At 40.2% G+C, this 19,224-nt stretch overlaps 1 protein-coding gene across 1 annotated transcript; it reads left to right on the top strand.

Moving 5' to 3' along the window:
• The first annotated feature begins 2,378 nt into the window (after positions 1–2,378).
• Positions 2,379–18,405, top strand: daglb (diacylglycerol lipase, beta). Its single transcript, XM_041816480.1, has 15 exons — positions 2,379–3,139; positions 5,294–5,445; positions 6,012–6,186; positions 8,077–8,344; positions 8,492–8,614; positions 8,765–8,892; positions 10,197–10,323; positions 10,427–10,510; positions 11,099–11,176; positions 12,808–12,888; positions 13,101–13,228; positions 15,355–15,423; positions 15,782–15,854; positions 15,941–16,191; positions 17,388–18,405. Exons 1-15 carry the CDS (start codon positions 3,045–3,047, stop codon positions 17,581–17,583), a joined length of 2,028 nt encoding a protein of 675 aa, XP_041672414.1. The 5' UTR covers positions 2,379–3,044; the 3' UTR covers positions 17,584–18,405.
• Positions 18,406–19,224: the final 819 nt, after the last annotated feature.

The following is a 19,224-nucleotide window of genomic DNA, read 5'->3' as shown; positions in this document are numbered from 1 at the left end:
TAAAAAAGGGCAGAAAATGGGGTAAAAATATACGGTGTCATAAAAGGGGGTTTAAGGGGCAAAAATGAACTAACAGAGGCAAAAAAAAAAAAAAAGAAAAGGCCAAAAATGGTTAATAGAGGAAAACATGGGCAAAAAATTCCAAGAAATTATGAAAAGTGGCAAATGAAAGTGGTAAAGATGGATCAAGTGTCATAAATGGACAGAAAATGTGTGTTAAGGGGCAAAAACAGCCAGTAAGTTGATAACATCAACACAAGAATCCTTTAAAAACATTCCTGGATCCAGACGGTGATCCGGATCACTCCCAAAATCAAATTCACTGATAACTCCCTCCCCGGTGGGGTGGAGACATGGTGAGGCAAAACATTGGCTTTGCTACGTGTGGACTGTCATGGCGGAACCACCCATGGTCTCACCGGACGACTGAAAGTCATGGCAGAGGATGAATATTCCTCTATTCCTCCCAGCATTGTGAGTGTTCTTGCTACAGTTCACTGTCTTTCTGTCTGTTACACTCCGACTTGTCTCCTCGACCGGGTGTACGTCTTTCAAACTCTATAAACTCCAAAACTTTGAATAGAAACACACCAAAAAATGCTGCTGGGATTGAAGTTACTCATGTCCGCCATCTCCTGGTGTAAAGTGGTAACAGCGCAGACCTCCGCCATTAGCCCCATCTCCCAATAGTAAAGAATCCTTAAAAAATTCCTGGATCCAGACGGTGATCCGGATCAGTCCTAAAATCTAATCAGTTCTTCCTTATGCCATTTCTGACATTTCCTGAAAACTTCATGAAAATCTGTCCATGACTTTTTGAGTTATGTTGCTAACAAACTAACAAACAAACAAACCCACCCAATTACATAACCTCCTTGGCAGAAGTAATAATTAAAAATAAGGGCAGAAAAAATGTAGGAAAGCATTAAATAGTGGTAAAAAATGGCATCAAGGTGGCAAAAATGGGGTGAAATGTGATGAAATAAGATTATAGACTTTCAAATAGGGGTTTCTTGTTGCAAACATGGGAAAAAGTTATGATAGAGGGATAATTAGTAGTAAAATATGGCTTCAAACTGGCATAATGGGTGAAGGTGGTCTAGTGAGATTATAGAGGGTCAAAATGTAAAACTTTTAAAGATGCAACAAATAAAGATAGCAGATGTGGTTAAAATGGGTAAAAGTGGCAAAAATGAGTAAAAAAAAGAGGCAAACATGGGCAAATAATTTTAAACAATGGATGTAAAGTGGCAAATGAAAGTGGCACAGATGGGCCGTGTCATAAATGGGTGGAAAACGGGGTGAAGTTAGATTATACAGTGCATAAAATGGGTAACCCAGAGGCAAAAATTGACAGAAAGTAGAAAAAATGACTGACAAGTGTAAAAAGCAACAGAAAAAAAATGTGAAAGGGGTTAACTAGTTGCAAAGTTGTTCAAGGTGGCAACAGTGGGTGGAAATGTGGTGAAATGAGAGCTCTATGTGTCAAATTGTGCTCTTGCATGTTCCTATGTATTCTTGTGTGTTTAATGTGTCTTGTATGTTTTTTTTTTGTTTTTGTTTTTTTGCTCCCTGTATTTTACACACTGAATTGCCCCAATAGGGACAAACAAAGTTCTTAACTGATTAATTGATTGAAAATGGGTTTCAAGTGGCAACAATGGGTTTAAAGTGTCCATAGTTAAAAAGTGCCAGAAATGGATGAAAAGTGGCAAATAAAGTGCCATAAATGGGCCAAGTGTCAAAAAATGGGTCACAAGAGGGAAGATAGAGTGAAAGTGGAAAAATGGGCAGAGAAAGGTGTGATAAAGGGTAAATCAGTGGTAAAAAATTGCTTTGAAGCGGCAAAATGGGTGGCAAAGGTGGTCAAACAAGATAAAACAGTGTCAGAAATGTAGATAGGTTAAAAAATGGAATTGGAATTTGGTAAGACGAAATTTACTTTGACAAAAGTAATGAAAACCTTTTAGGCCTTGTTAAAGGATATAGACATATGGAGAATATTCACACATCCATTAGTACTGGCCTTGATAGGACTTTTTAACAATATAAGGAGGACTCACTTGGGGTCGAAAGAGGAGAATGTTGTATTTGCAGATTGAAGATTAAATTAAGGTAAAGCTGGCTGTACACCATCTATTTTACAGTATTAGAAACAGCTAATGAAGATGGATCAACAATGTTTATAAAAGGAATTTAATGATAAGAGAACGGTGATATGCAGGTTGATAGATTTCCTTGTTTGGAGCACGCAGTACACAAATAGGTGTAAGCACTAGAACCTGCCAGTAGAGGGCGCCTATCCCACATATTTTCAATGAAGGGAGAGGCGGAACTCTTCTTTGATGGCCTTTGTGTCAGTAGGGTGCCATCAGCGGACGGACACAGTATGTGTTTTTTTTTTTAGCTAAACAAAACAACCAACCTTCTAAATGTAGCTACGAGTATTGTTACATAACCGTCTGGGATTAATGTGTTGCGTTATATCTTGGAAAATGTTATATAAAAGCCAGTAAATAGCCGTATCGTATGTTTTTGTGGTGTTTAAATGAGGTGTTATTTTTACGGCTTAGATTTGGTGTATTTTTAACTGCCTGTACAGCTAAAGCTAGGCACGCGACGGTGCTGATTATGCTAGCTATCTTCAGCGACATCAGCAGGGTTTATTAGTTATCCAAAGGCTAGCTGACAGGTCACTAAACAGTGTTTGACATCAAAATACAGGCGAGGCGTTGTCAGGAATTGAAGAGGAAGTGGCTTCATCACTATCGGACAGATCCAGGCTCGTGCTGTGACTCTCTGTTTACCGTTAGCTACTAACTAGTTAACGCGGCCAGGAAGGACTCGATTAGGCAATCAGATAAGCAAGGCAGGAAGTGATGATGTGACTGCAGGGGTTAGGCTCTGATAGTGTAGTCTCTGCCTCAGCGGTGAAGTCATGCGTGACTTGAAGTGTACATTGTTCGAGAGGATCCAGCCCACGTCACTGCGGTGAAGAGGTGAATTACCACCGGTGGGGTAGCACGTCTTTATCAATCTCCACAATGCCCGGGATGGTGGTGTTTGGTCGGCGGTGGGGGATCGCCAGTGATGACCTTGTTTTCCCAGGATGCTTTGAACTTTTCTTCCGTCTACTTTGGTAAGTTCTGCATCTTCATTGATGTCTATGATCTGCTGAGAAGGGCTGACCAGAGAATCACATCTTGATATCTCTAGCTGAATGATGATGCACATTATGTGCCTATGTGTTTTTGATCTGTAAAGAAATAAAAACAGGTTCAAGTCAAGTCCACGTGCACCAAGAGTCATGCAGACACTTGATAACAGCCATCTGCACTATGTCAGTATAAAAGACATAAACATAGACTGTTAAAAACGTGACAAATGCCTCTTAGGAAAAAATAATACACATTAATACTTCTCAAGTAGACTTAATAATTAAAATAGGCATAGACAGGCTTTTTTAATGGGTTGGCCAACCGCTATATTGACAAAAGTATCCGGATGCCTGGCAGTGACTGTATGACTGCAGTAACATTGTATTCAAGTACATGTACTTTAATATGGAGTTAGCCCCCCTTTTGCAGCTATTAAAGCCTTCCAAGAAGAGTGGAGGCTGTTTGTGTCTATTCATTCTGTAGAGCACTTACGCCGTTGGGCAAAGATGTTGGATGAAGGCCTCACAATCTCTGTTACAGTTAATCCTCAAGGTTCTTAGTGGGTTTTGGGCCAGTCAAGTTCTTCCACACCAAACTCATCAAGCACAGTCATGTTGGAATAGAAAACGGACTTCCCCAAACTGCTGCCGCACAGTTGGGAGCATAGCATTGTTCAAAATGTCTTGGTATGCTGAAGCATTGGCCTTCCTTGAAGATAAGGGGCCGAGCCAAGACCCTGAAAAAACAGCCCCATAGGTGGTCTTCTGCTTCTTGCCTGACTCTGTTGTTTCTAAATGCTTCTGCTTTCTAATATCTGTGGAATACCTAGCAGAGATGAAACTTCATGAACCTTCTTATTGCAAAGTTGGCATCCATCACAGTACCACCCTTGAAATCACTTAGCTCTTCAGAATGACCCATTTAGGATCACAAATGTTTGCAGTCGTAGACTACATGGCTAGATGCTTGATTTTACACCTGTGGCAAAGGGTCTGATTGAAACATCTTAATTCAGTAGTTGACCGTCCAGACAGGACCACTTTGTTAAGAGACACATGATCTGCCGTTATAAATTTCTCTTTATTTGCAGGAGTAGGAAAAGCACATGTTCCTGCCTTTCCTGTGCCTACAAAGAGAGCCTGAGGCAGAGAGAGAAGCAGCAACAAACCCCAGGGCAGAGCAGGCATCAGTCACAACAGAATTAAAGTAACTAAATCAGATGCAGCATAGAGGAGGAGCTGGGGTTGAGGAGGGTTGCATAAGTAGCTTGCAGAGGGAGCAGCAAAGCTTAGCCAGGCCAGAGCAGTTTAAACATGGCATCATGACTGCAAAACCATCTTATTGCAAATGTGGCATCCATCACAGTACCACCCTTGTAATTCCTGAGCTCTTCAGAACGATCCATTTAGGATCTTAAATGTTTACAAATGGACACTGCATGCCTACTTGCTTGATTTTATACATCTGTCAATAGCAACAGCAAAATAAGCTGGCAGTGAAGATTTAGCAAAGTTTTCACAACCCACATCCTCATCTCTTGCTGCTCATCCCACACATGCATGTTTCTCACAAATTTGGCACCATTTAAAAGGGAAATTAGCAGGCTTTCCAACATTATAAGATTTCTTACCATGAAGCATTGTTACAACAAGGAAATTATCTACCAAACACAAATTTCCTTACTTTTTGTGCTAGGTTTATATGTTTTAAAGTGAAGGAATACAGTGACAGCCTCTGCAGTCATTCCTGTTAGCTTCATTTTCAAGGATTTCACAATTTCAGATTTTGAGTACTATCAAAAGCAGATGTGCCAAGAGTTACAAGCAGCCTGAGCACTGATCAAAGTATGAGTCAAGCCTCTGACACCCTCTGAATATGCCCTTGTAAACAGATAATCTTGTGGTCATTAAGCTTATTAGTCCGAATGGTTATTACTGTAAATATTTATTTTTCAATCAATGTAAACAACATCAATATAACCAAGTTGTCCTACCCAATAACTGGTTTAAAAATATATCTTAAAATTGTTATTTCTCAGCCCTTTTACAGAGCAGCCTCTAGTCCTCTTTGTTGAACAATAACATTCACTGACTCTGCTGGTTTTTTCCCCACCTGTCATGTCATTTTCTCTTCAGGTGGACTGGCACCATGATCCTCTTCACATATCATAAAGGCCAGTTTGATTGTAATGGAATAGGAATTCTCCATAGCTATCTGGTTGGACTGTTGGTCATACTGGCGCTCATCATCCTGTCATTATGTGCTATCGTCTATGTCAGCGGCCAAGGTAAATCACAGTGTTTTTATTAAAACCTTAACCTTTCAGTGGGCAAATGACTTGAAGAAATAAGACGTGCAATCATTTCAGGGGGGAAATTCCACAGTTATGATGCTTTTACACCATATTGCCTGGAGCAACAGTGATTTCAAAATACAGCAATTACGCATTAAAGGAAGTTGTTAGACAGTTGCTCTAATAGCTTTTTTTTCCCGGGAAGCTGCATGTTCATACATGCTGTCTTTTACACTGGAACACTGAATTTATGAAACCAAATCTGCAGTTTATACAACAGTTTTAATCCAAAAGCTACTGGACCTGTGTCAAGATCTGAAGATGCTCCCCGTCTCATCCAAAAATCTTCCTCATTGGAGATTTTTTTTATTGTAATGAGTGCTAATTATCCCAACATTGATGACTGAGAATCTCTTAAGACACACAAAGTAAATAGCCGAGGATTTTTAATTTCGTATGCTGACATTTTGACATGTAACATTAGCAGCACACATTCTAATCATCCGTCATTGTGGTTCAAATCTTTGGTATTTACACAAAAATCTTTGGTTATTCCTCAGGTACCATTACGAACCCTGGCCCCAGGCGCTCCATGCCTGCCCTGGTGTACCTGCGTGCTCTCCTGTACCTTCCTGAGCTAGTCTGGGCCTGCCTCGGTGCTGTCTGGGTGTCTGACGACAGCAAAGGCTGCGATCCTGCCACAGTTGGGGCTGTCATTGCTGCAGTGGTTGCCAGGTAGGTAGTTTAGCGGTATGACAAAGGCCGCCACAAGGTGAAAAGGTAAAAAGAGGAAGGCTTTCTATGGATGGTTAGGAAAGACATGGTCCAACCTAAATTGAAGCAATTATTTCACACCTAAATACCCATTATGACTTATTAGAAAACAACAAACACACATTTCTTTTATTGTTGCCTGTTTCCAAATGTAAGCCCACTCTTCTTATTACTATTATTTCGGCAATGTTGACATGGTGGGTGGGCTGATTGGATAAGGACAGTAAAGTCAGCATATACAGGTGCATCTCGAAACTTCCATTTATTCTAGATTTATTTCATTGAAAGTGAAATATTTCAAGACATTGTTTTATGTTGATATTTACGGTTTACAGCTCACAAAAATCCACTCTCTCAAAATATTAGAATATCACAAAACATCACACCAAAAAAGGATTTATGATACAGAAATGTTGACCTGGAATATGATGCTCACTCTTGCACTTAGTATTTGGTTGGAGCTCCTTTTACACAAATTCCTGCATCTCTGCTTGTGTCATGGAGGCGACCAGTCTGTAGTCCTGCCAGGGTGTTATGAAGCCCAGGTTGCTCTGATAGCAGTCTTCAGCTGGTCTGGATTGTTGAGTCTCTCATCTTCCTCAGAGATTCTCTACGAGGTTCTGGTCAGACCAGTTGGCTGGCCAATCAAACACAGTAACACCATAGTCAGTAAAGCAGTTTCTGGTAGTTTTGGCTTCCCTGTGGGTACGTTGTCCTGCTGGAAAAAGAAATCAGGATCTCCACAAATCTCCTCAACAGATGGAAGCACAGAGTTCTCTAAAATCTCCTGATAGATGCCTGACAACGTTGACTCTGGACTTTATAAAGACCAGCGGACCAGCAGCGGCAGATGACATGGCACCCCAAACCATCACTGTGGAGACTGGAAACACTGGACTTCAAACACCTTGGGTTCTGTTTTCTGATTTCCAACTGAAATGCAAAATTGATTTCCATCTGAAGACAGGACTTTGGACCACTGAGCAACCATCCAGTTCTTTTTCCCCTTAGCCCCACAGAGACAGTGAGGACTTCTGTGGTTCAGGATTAGCTCAACACTAAGAACACGTCACTTGTAGTCCATTTCCTGAACCCGCCTTTGTGGTGGCTCCTAATTTTTTCTTGCCACACTTCTCCTTTTAGTCAACTTTCCATGAACTTTCTTTTGAAACAGCCTCTGAGAACAGCCTGACCTTTCAGCAGTGACCTCCTGTGGCTTCCCCTCCTTTGAGGAGGGTGTCAGTGATTGTTCTCTAGACATTTGTCAAGTCAGAAGTCTTCCCCATGATCATGGTTGTGGGAACTGAACCAGAATGAGAGAATGAAGGCTCTGGAAACGGTTACGAATGGACTTTTTTCACAATATTCTTATATTTTGAGGTAGTGGACTTTAGATGATCATGAGCTGTAAACTGTAATCATCAAGATTTAAACAAAAAAAGTGTTGAATGTTTCACCTTGTATGAGATAAATCTAGAATACTGTATATAAAAATGTAACTTTCTGAAGTAAATCACAGGCAAAGGGAATTTTTCCTGATATTTTATTTTTTAGATGCTCTTGTATAGCTACACTTAATGCTGCAACAAATACTTCAGCTTGCTTTAAATCTGAATGGAGCTAGGCCCTTGAGATGAATGTTAACCAGAGGGCTAAACCCTCCTGCTGTAGATCCAGTATGCATGCATTGATATTATTAAATGTCATCTGGGGAGGCTCATTTACTGAGCCTTTCAGGGACTCAGCCGTTTCTGTGGGCAGGCCTAGTTTTGGCTTTATGGTTTTTTCATTACATAATGTAATGTCTTTTAAGGTCTTTAGTCAAGCATTTCTCTCTCTGTGTCACCACAGCTGGATCATCCTGCTGTTCACAGCTGTAGGCGTGGTGGTTGTGTTTGACCCACTGGGTAACCCGCGTCCCCAGCCCACTGCCATGGAGCCGCTAGGAGTGCGACACCTTCAGAGCAGCGAGGGCACCCAGTTCTTCTCCACCGCTCGCTCCTTGGCTGTAAAGGTGTGGGAGAGCCGACTGAGGCTCCTGTGCTGTTGTCTGCCGCAGGATGAAAGTCACCGAGCAGCGTTTTCCAGCATTGCTCAACTCTTCAGCGGATTTTTCTCTGTAAGGAAAACATTACCTGTCTATTCTTTTATGTACCTGGCAGCTAATTAAAAAGTATATTTATTTTTGTATGCATGAATTGTGTAATGATGCAGTACTGCAACAAAATCACACATGAAACCATTTGTGTTCTTGTGGTTGTTTCAGGACACAGACCTTGTTCCCAGTGACATAGCAGCTGGTCTGGCTCTGCTGCATCAGGAGCAAGATAAGATGGAGAGAAGCAGAGACCCAGAGGTCACCGTTGATCACAGCCCGTCCTCCCCCATCGTAAGTACATTAGCCTGTTGGGTTTTTTTTTTTTTTTTGCTGTAGCAGGCTGCAAAGAAGTTAAAAATAATCCTCTTTCATTGAGTACAAATGTATAAATCATGCAAGTCTGTGAAACATAACTTATAATGTTTCTTTAACCATGTGAAGGGAGAAGATATGGAGACAGAGTTGGAGAAGGCAGCTCACTGCATGCGCTTTGCTGCAGCAGCTTACGGCTGGCCGCTGTACATTTATTCCAACCTCTTTACTGGACCCTGCAAGCTCAGTGGAGATTGGTAAGATGCACTTCTTATTGAAGTCAGTAGGACTTAAATTTACAGTGTGTAAATTCTGCTGTAAGGGGGATTTTAACTAAACAGAACAAAACAGAGCTTAATGAGGTAGCCTCAGGCATGATTCATGTAGACTCGGCCACAGTACATGAAAGATATGAACACCATCTGCTCAAGTAGAGGGTAGTCATCCGTGAGTAGAGTCAGAAAGGCAGTTCTAAATGTCTCTTGCCTCTTCCAAAACGATTTCATCCTCTGCACAGTAGCTGTAAAGGTAGGAACAGGGCTGTTGGTAATGCCATGGTAGCCTGCAGAATGGACTTGTCTGCTTTTCGACTAAAACTATGACTAAAAATGTTTGTCAACAGCCTTTTTTCCATGACAAAACTAGACTAAATCTAACAAAAATAGATCTGTGATGACTAAAACTGTCAAAAAGTAAGTTTGATTTTCGTCAAGATGAGTAAAACTAGACTAAAATGGGATTTCATTTTTGTTGGACATTCAAAATCTGTGAAAAAAAACTTTGCCTAGACTAAAAGGTTTCTTAGTTTTCGTCGACTAAAACTAGACTAAAACTAAAAAGGGTAGAAATGACTAGAACGTGACTAAAACTAAAAAGACATTTCATCTAAAGACTAGAATTAGAAATAGCTGCCAAAATGAACACTGCTCTGGAGGGGATTTTTAAACAAACTGATTGGATACCTCCACCTACTGTTAGACTATGCACATGTACAGATATGGCACAATTTTACTAATGCAGAAGCTGACCAGACCAGCTGACCACTACGTGGGAGTGGCTTAGGGACGACTCTGTGAACGTCCTAGAGTGGCCCAGCCAGAGTCCTGACTTGAACCCTATTTCACAACTCTGGAGAGACCTGAAAATGAATGGCAGAAAATTTCCCAATCCAGTTGTGCAAAGCTTGTTGAGTTTCAATGTGATATTTCAGTTTTTTTTTTTAAACAAATCTGCAAAAATTTCTAAAATTCTGTCTTCACTTTGCCATAATGGGGTTCTGAGTGTAGATTAGTTGGAGAAAAAATGAATTGAAACAACTGTAGTATCAGGCTGCAACACAAGATAATCTAAAAAAGTGAAGGGGGTCTGAAAACTTTCTGAATGCTCCGCATGTAAAAGGGCTGCTTGATAATTCTGATTCCTTTGACTGGTATTGAGGTCACGACACAGAAATTCTACATACTGTACCTTTAAAGTCACAGTAGATGAACAGCTCCTGAGGAAAGGCAGAAACCTGCTCATGTTACCTTCTAACCCTGATCAGAATGTGTTTGTATTTCAGCTGCAGGAGTCGTGCAGCAGAGTACGACATCGTGGGGGGAGACCACCTCGGCTGTCACTTTTCCTCCATTCTGCACAGCACTGGTCTGCAGTACAGAGACTTTATCTACGTCAGCTTCCACAATCAGGTAAAAAATAATCCTCTATTTATTTTAGAAGTTACCACAGTCTCACTGATTAAAGTTTTCTTCCACAGTTAGCTATTATTAAGTAAACAAACGTTTGTTGCAGATCTACGAGATTCCGTTCTTCGTGGCTTTGGATCATAAGAGGGAGGCTGTTCTAGTGGCTGTCAGAGGAACGCTGTCACTTCGGGTGAGACTGGACTCCAGCTGTTGCTGATTCATCTTAGAATGAAACAGACTCTGTACCTGTGCTCGGGTGTATTTTATTATCTCTATTGTTTTTGGAATTTGTTTTTAGAATTTTGATGTTAGGCGGTTGTTTTCACCCTTTAAATATTTGTTCACAAAATATTTAATTGGCTAGTCTGAGATGTAATGGCAGGAAATGTCTTGATTTATTCCTTGAAAAGAATTAACAGTATTATTGCTTACTTGCTGTTATCATCTCCATGTTCAGAATCACTTCCTCTTCTGCACAGATGACTCATTATTAGCTAACTAAAAAGGGTGATGTTCAAGGGTCACTGTTTGCCTACTTCTGTTTTTTGAGCCTTTTTAAAAAGAAAGAAAAAGGCTTTAAATAACTTACAAAACAAATATTGAGGAGAATTTTAAGACACACTATTTTGGGGTGATTTGGTTCTTTATATTTGGGTTAAAGTCTGAGACAGTCATCGCCACTCAGGAGTTTTAGTTTAGTTCCATGTTTGACTGTAACTCTGGGTCTCTTACGTGGGTTACCCAAATTATCATTCGTTTAACTCTGTTTGTCCTGCAGGATGTCCTGACAGACCTGTCTGCTGAATGTGAGAACCTGCCCATAGAAGGAGTGACTGGAGCCTGCTATGCTCATAAGGTAAACATTCATTTAAACACAACATTGTGCATATGTCTTTGAAGACAGATCCTCTTTGAAAACAGTCGATTCCATATGAAATAATGCAACAGCACATCACCAATGCATGTAATGCACTGCATGTATAACACTGTGGTAAGGCAGGCCTGAAAGAGCATGGATGACCCCTCACATTTAATTTCATGAACACAGACTACTCTCCCCAGGCCTGTTAATATAAAAGCAGCCATTTTAGATGTTCTTTCATCTCTGCCTCAATTACACCGCTCAACAGTGTGTGGTAGCTGGTGCACCCTGCTTGGAGTTGCAAAATAACTCCACATGAAAGCCTGTTTGGCTTTCATCTGTTTTGCATTGAGGAGAAGCTTGTGTCTAGCCATTCTGCCATAAAGTCCAGATCAGTGGAGGGCTGCAGTGATGGTTGTCCTACTGAGACTTTGTCACATGTCCACACAGGACTTCTTGAGTTCAGTCAGAGTGACACCTCTCTCAAGACCCTTCTACCCTGATTGCTCAGTTTGACCAGCTCTTGGAAGAGTCCTGGTTTGCCAAACTTGAGAATTCTGGAGGCCTCTGTGCTCTTGGGAAACTTCAGTACCTGCAGACATTTTTGTAGCTTTCTCCCGATCTGTGCCTGTCAAGAATTCTCTCTCTGAGCTCTGCAGGCAGGCCCTTTGCCCTCATTGCTTGCTTTTTGCTGTGGTATGCATTGAGGCCTTCTATATAGAGGTGTATGGTTTTCCCAATCATGTCCACTTAATTTAATTTACCACAGGTGGACTCCAGTCAAGGTGTAGAAACATCTGAGCTAAGTTTCAAATGTTGCAAAGGCTCCTAATACTTATGTGAATGTTATATTACATTTTAAACTATTTAGCATCAAGCAGAAACATAACACACTTGAAAAAGACGAAATAAGTCTAAAACTTTCTGAATGCTCTGTTTATCTCTGTCCCCATGCGACCCTTTCTTTTTGTTCCATTTCATCATTTTCTTGTATACATACACACGAATCATTTCTTTTTAAGTTTTCTATGGCCCATCAGAGGATACAGGCCTTAATAATGGCCTGTAAATACATTGATTTTCCTTCTCTTCTTTCTTCTCAGTATGCAATGTGTGAATATCTGATGATTAGATAAATAAAGCTAGAGTTAAAAAATTTAGAAAAAAAATCTGATTGCGATTTTGGCTCATACAGCGAATTTAATATCCATTGCTATATTAAAGGGATGATCATTTTCCACATTATTCTTATTTTAATGAAGAAAAACAAATACATGAGCAAGAAAAGTACATTTTTTGTAAAACAAAAATAATAAAGACACTTACATGTCTGCATAATGTGTAGAGAATAAACAAAGAAAACAGATAATACTGAACTGCTATTTTGACACATTTCAAGTAAAATAAATATTGGACTGTCGCGGATTTGAAAATTGCGGCATGCCATATTGCAAGTTAATCTAACATGTGATTTTAAAACACAGTTTTAAAACTCTCAGGGGCTTCAAAGCTGTGAGTTGACTCATCAGAGAAAGATAAACCATTTTAACGACAGTCTCAGGCTTATTTCTTGTTTGCTCTTGATTACACTTGTCTCAGTTCTGCTTTGTCCCTGACTCCTGCAGGGTATATGCCAAGCAGCAGGCTATATCTACAAGAAGTTGGTGAATGATGGCATCCTGAACCAGGCTTTCTCCATAGCACCGGTAAGAAATGTCACTGATGTTCAGCTGCAGGTGTGGCTGTTTTGGTGTCTGTTAAGTATCAGTCCTGTTTGTAAGGAGAAGAATGCACACCAGCGGATACATGTTTCTGGGCTTGTATTTTGTGCTGTTAAAAATCTTTGCTGTTTTGCATGAGGGAAAACACCATGAATGCTGCTCTAAGTTTATCTGTTTTTTCCTCCCTCTGTGTGCAGGAGTATAAACTGGTGATCACCGGTCACAGTCTGGGTGCTGGCACAGCTTCAGTCCTCGCCATCCTCTTACGCAATTCTTTCCCCACCCTGCAGTGCTACTCGTTCTCCCCACCAGGGGGACTCCTCAGGTAAGAGACTGCAGTGTCATTTTAGCAATGTAAAGGAAACAGACAGCCCAGGGGTTTTATTTATAACTGAGCATGAAAGAGATGTATTACTTCAAATGCAAGTTTTTTGGAAAACAAAAATATCTGTAAGTGAACTTTTACCAACTCACAAGAACATTTAGTAGCAAAAGAATGGTGAAAGCACTGCTGATAGGAGACATGGCTGTACCTTTTAATGGTCCTTCACAGAATTTCTTTCCACTCTGTCAAATATAAATGAGTGTTTCCATTTTGTTATTGTCTGTTCCTGAGCCTTCTGGGCTCCATACCCTTTACATTAACAGCAGTTTGATAAAGATGTCAGCCAACACAGGTCCTTAAAGCTACACAATACTTAACAGGTGCTGCTTCACTCATATTTCTCATACCTGAGTGCAACTGGATTACATACAGTGCCAAAAAAAGTAATCACCCCCCTGGATGTATTATCCTTTATTGATTTTATAAATCAGTCATGGTCAATATAATTTGGCTTTTTTTAACATAAAAGCAGATTTCTACAAATAAATGCCAATTAGATAAAAATGTGTGATATCAAATAAGCGACAACATAAATATTCACCCTTTCTAGTCAGTATTTAGTAGAGTCACCTTTGGCTGCAATCACAGCTCTGAGTCTGTGTGGAAAGGTCTCAGTCAGGCTCAAACATCTGGACTCTGCAATTTTACTCCATTCTTCTTTGTTAAACTGCTCAAGCTCTGTCAGGTTGTACAGTGTGAACAGTCCAGCCACAAATCCTCTGTTAGATTGAGGTCTGGGCTTTGCCTCAAACACTCCAGAACATTCACCTTGTTGTCTTTAAACCGTTTCTGTGAAGCTTTTGCTGTATGGTCATCATCTTGCTGGAAAATGAGTCTTCTCCTAAGCCATAGTTCTCTTGCGGACTAAATAAGATTGTTCTCTAGGATTATCCTATATTTGACACATTTATTTTACCCTCTACCTTTGCAAGCCTTCCAAGGCTGGCTGCTGAGAAGCACCCCCACAGCATGATGCTACCACCACTGCGCTTCACAGTGGGGATTGAGTGTTTTGCGTCTTGTCTGATGGCAAAAATGCTCCATTTTGGTCTCATCAGACCAAAGAACTTTCTCCCTCTTGACCATGGAGTCTCCCACATGCCTTTTGGTGAACTCTAGTCCAGATTGGATCTGAGTTTTCTTCAACAGTGTTTTTCTCTTTGCCACTCTCCCATAAAGCTCTGACTGGGGAAGAACCCGGCCAACAGTTGTTGTCTGCAGAGTCTCTCCCATCTCAGCTGCTGAAGCTTGGAACTCCTTCAGAGTAGTCATAGGTGTCTTGGTGGACTCTCTCACTAGTCTCCTTCTTGCAGGCTCACTCAGTTTGTGAGGACGGCCTCATCTAGACAGATTTAATCAGGTGCAATATCCCTGCATATCTTGATGATGGATTTAACTGAACTCTGGAGGATGTTCAGAGCCTCAAATTATTTTTATTTATTGCCATTCTCTGACTTATACTTTTGAATAACCTTTTTCTCTGGGTTGCTTGGGGTGTTCTTTTGTCTTCATGGTGTAATGGTAGCCAGGAATACTGATTGACCAGTGACTGGACCTTCCAGACACAGGTGTCCTTGTACAACGATCACTGTAGTCACATTCACTCCGCTCAGGTGATCCCCATTTCCCTAATTGTGAGACTACTAGCACTGATTAGCTGGGCCACTGTTGAAATGGGTCAGTCACTTTAAAGGGGGTGAAAATTTATGCAGTTATTTATTTTATATTACATTGTTTTATTTAATTGACATTATTTTTAAGAAGGGTTAGGGATAGGTGTTTTTTTGCCAAATTATATTGACCATGATTGATTTATAGAATCACCAAAAGGGTAAAACATCTAAGGGGGTGAATACTTTGTTGAGGCATCGTCAGTTTGTTGATATTTTTGTAGAGCTGTTTCCAATGAAGAGTTGACAAACTCAGCTGACATATCTCAGCCCAAATCCTTTGTATCAGATCTATGATTCCACAATCTTTAAAAACTCTACAAAAGAGTTCACACACTGCCTGAATATTTTATTTACACATTGGTTTTATTGTTCTTTATTTTCCTGCGTTTACAGTAAAGCTCTCGCTGATTACTCCAAGGACTTTGTGATTTCTGTTGTGCTTGGAAAGGATTTGGTTCCCAGGTAAGCAGAGCTCTTCTACCATACCTTTTCGGCAGCCACTATTATGTAACGTTTAACTCGAGTTATATCATTGTTCTTTTTGAAGGGATTAAACTCTTATTGCCTTTTTTTGTTTTATATTTTTCACTGTGGAGAAATATAGCTGCACTGCAGACTCTGGTCTTCAAAAGGCCAATATAAATGTGCTGCACCAGTATAGACTCCTGAGTGATGGAGACTCTATATTTGGCCTGACCCTGTTATTACAGGCACAGAGAAGGAGAAAATGAGCACAACTTGAATGCTCTCTTTTTCCTTTGAAAGTTGTGTTTTCCTTTTGCTGTCTTTTTATAGACCTGCTTTCAATGTTTTTGCACAGATTAAGTATTCCCAATATGGAGGATCTGAAGAGAAGGATACTTAAGATAGTTTCTAACTGCAATAAGCCAAAGGTAAGAGAAACTGCTGCAGTTTAACATGCATATTTGTAGATCTTTTCAGTCAAAGTAGCTGTAATTCATTTTTTTTTATGTTGCAGTACCGCATCCTGCTGCAGGGATGTTGGTATGAGCTGTTTGGGGGAGACCCTGATGACTTCCCCACTGAGATGGACAACAGGAGGGAGGAGCTCAGCCAGCCGCTGCTTGGAGAGGAGTCGCTGATTATACGCCACTCATCGTCTTATCAGAGCCTGGCGTCAGACGATTCACCCGCCCACACAGCTGCACATTTACCTCTGTTCCTGCCTGGACGGATTCTGCATATCACAGAAGACGGGCCATCACGGAGGTCGGTCCACAGACAGTTAGTTAAGAAAATAGACATTAATTTGTGAAAACTGGGATTTTTTTGTTTTTATTTTTACAGGAACAAATGTTTGTTTGCCCGTTTGTTGTAGTTAAAAGTAATATAGCTTCTATAAGCAGACTGATACATGAGTATTAAGGCCGAACAAACCAGTAGTGTTACTGCACGACCAGAAACAACACAGAATACCCGCTGTGTGTTTACATGTTTACAAGCTCTCAACAACATAAATGTTCAAAATGAAACGTGGGCTATTTTTCTCCCCACTGTGTTTCGTTAAGGCTTAAATTAGTGTGTGTTGATTGTTGTTTTCTTTAATTAAAAAGAAAAATAAAGTTTGCGTTATTTGTTTACATATTAACTGGCTCATCTACCAGTAATATGATGTGATGTAGCGACCATTGTTGGTCTGTTGGTCACATTAAAGAGTTATTGTGATGCTGCTATATGTTTTTCAATAAATCCGAAAGTGATTTGCCAAAAATAAGATGTTATTGGGCCTTTGGGCAAGACCTGTGTCTCAATAAGAAACTGGTAGCTTAAGTGTGACCGTAAGTGCTTGATTTGTAAATCAGCACATATAAGATTTATTGCCAAGAAGCATTGTTACAACAAAGAAATAATCTACCAAACAAATTTCTTTACTTTTTGTGCTAAGTTTACATGTCTTCATACTTGTATTTTTTAAGGTAACTGTATTTTAAAGAGTAAATTTGAGTATTTCTTAAGATTTAAACTTATTTGTCTCCTTTTCTTTTAAAAACAAAGCTGGTTTTTCCAAGATAATGAGGACATTCCTTGGGAAATTAGCTAATTTCCATGCTGCCTTAGAAAGAAATGGAGCAAAATTACATGTATGCATGTATTTCTTTCTGCAGTGGTGCACTTTTTAAACATTTTTAATTGTCCTCTGTTGTTTAAATTATGTTTTATTCCATTTGGGGTTTAAACTTCAACATTTTGTCTTGAATGAATTCAAGCGGATGGAAATATGGAGCAAATTTGGGTAGCCATTTTATCTTAAGAAGGTGGTTGTGGGTCCTGGTTAAGACCAGTTGAGAAGCACAGATGTAAAGAAATCAAACTGAGTCTGACGTTTAGACCATCAGCCTTAATTTAAGGGGTTCCACAAAAGTATGGTATTTACCATTTTCCATCCCTCTCTTGTTTTTCTCCAGGTCCTGCTTTTCCCAGGTCCGGTATCGGGCTGAGTGGTCCAATGAAATGGCATTCAGGAGCATTTTGATCAGTCCCAGGATGCTTGCGGATCACATGCCTGACGCTGTGCTAGGAGCACTCAACAGTCTGACTAGCGACAAACCCTACCCCTTGTGCCCATCGTCCTTAAACAACAGCCAGCACAATACAATCTGAAAATGTGTCTTTCAGACTGACCCCAGGCTCCCAGGCTGGATTGTAATAAGAGACATGAACCCATAGAGGTTTACATGTTATGATCTCCATGAATGCACCTGATGTATAAAAACGTTGGCACAAGCATTTTTGTTAAACCGCACTTTTCGTTTTAATTTACATCATTTGTTTTATTTTGACCTCCAGAGTTCCTCCAGGAGAACTTTATGCCATGATCTTTGAATGTTTGTTGTGTACAGTATTTGACAGTGCTGCAGTTTAATGTGATTGTTAAATTTTTTTATGTTTGTGTGATTATTGTATGACTGGTGATGAAGCTGCCCCGAAGTCACTGAAAGTGTCTGATGCCGTCTTCCTTCCTGAGGACTGAGGGGCGGTCTGACCCAAACATGAAGATTTGAGAGTTTTACCTAAAAATGTGGACGAAAGCTTTATGTCTTTATCGTATAGTAACTGTGGTTAGTCTTTTTGTCTGTGTTTAAATATCTAAAAACATCAGGATGAACAGTGCCTATGCAGAAAATTGATTGCTTTTAAGTATGACAGTAATGGGTGCAGTGTGTTAACTGCAAGCTTCAGTCTGCATTTCTACAATGCAGTTTTCATTGTGCATGGTGTCTGGCGAAAGTGATAGTAAAGGTAGAAAGATTGTACTTGTACATTTTGTGGGAACCCGTTTACTTGCCATGGATATTACAGTTTTTTCAGGTAATGTATATTTAAGTTTGACTCGACTGATGCCTGCATAACAACAGTTTCACAGCCTCAATAGATCACATTGGATCCCTTGATCTCAATAAAAGCTTTTGTGAAGCACACAAATTATCCGGCAAGTTTTTTAGACCATAATAATACATGAAATTTCTATTCCCAGAAACAGCAACCTCGTTGGACCTTTACGGCGCAAAGGACCATTTATGGTGGACTTCCCTTGTGGCCTCCCCCCTCTTAATACAACAGAACCAGAATGATTTCTCACAGCCAACCAGTGGAGATCAGTCAACATCAAGGAAAGTGACATCACACTAGCTGACCAATCAGCAGTGGCCCACAGCGTCTCAAACTTCCTGTTTCCTCCAGAACTCAAGAAATGCGGTTTTACATCTCCTTTGATCCCAAACAAATGCCCCTTAAATTTTAACTACCCGTGATAAGATGATGAAACTCACACATCATGCAGGTGAAATGTGCTAAGTGTCATGACAGGTATTGTTTGGCAGGATTTCTGTCAATTAGTGCAATTCAAGGCTGAAAAATGGAGGCACCATATTTGTAGATACGCCTGTTAAAGGGTGTAAAATTGTTTCTGTTAAAACATAGGGCCAACTCATCCAGCGAGTCATACTGAGAGGATTTTCCTGTTAAATAACTCATTATAATGTAGGATAACAGAACTCTGTAGTGCAGCTGGATGTTGTCACAAGCTTGTGAAAAATGAAAGACTAATCCAGTGGTAAATTTTACTGATTTATATAAATTTTGATGGATAAATCAGAGGTGTCAAACTCAAGGCCCGGGGCCTAAATCCAGTCTGCAAGATCATATCATATTTCTGTTGTAACTGGCCAGCCGGTATGAGGTCTGCAGATTACCTACAGTATGAACATGTAAACTTAACCTTTGAAAGGTGAAAAAGTAAAG

This window comes from Cheilinus undulatus, linkage group 20 (genome assembly GCF_018320785.1).
Source record: "Cheilinus undulatus linkage group 20, ASM1832078v1, whole genome shotgun sequence".
NCBI classification, from domain to species: domain Eukaryota; kingdom Metazoa; phylum Chordata; class Actinopteri; order Labriformes; family Labridae; genus Cheilinus; species Cheilinus undulatus.
Note: the sequence above shows the minus strand (reverse complement) of the source record. Positions and strands in the feature narration are given on the sequence as shown.

Bases quoted from the DNA above. Each gene is read 5' to 3' on its own strand.
- daglb (XM_041816480.1), top strand. From the start codon at position 3,045: ATGCCCGGGATGGTGGTGTTTGGTCGGCGGTGGGGGATCGCCAGTGAT. The intron at 8,345-8,491 runs GTAAGGAAAACA...TGGTTGTTTCAG, and splicing joins TCTTCAGCGGATTTTTCTCT to GACACAGACCTTGTTCCCAG. The intron at 10,511-11,098 runs GTGAGACTGGAC...TTTGTCCTGCAG, and splicing joins GAGGAACGCTGTCACTTCGG to GATGTCCTGACAGACCTGTC.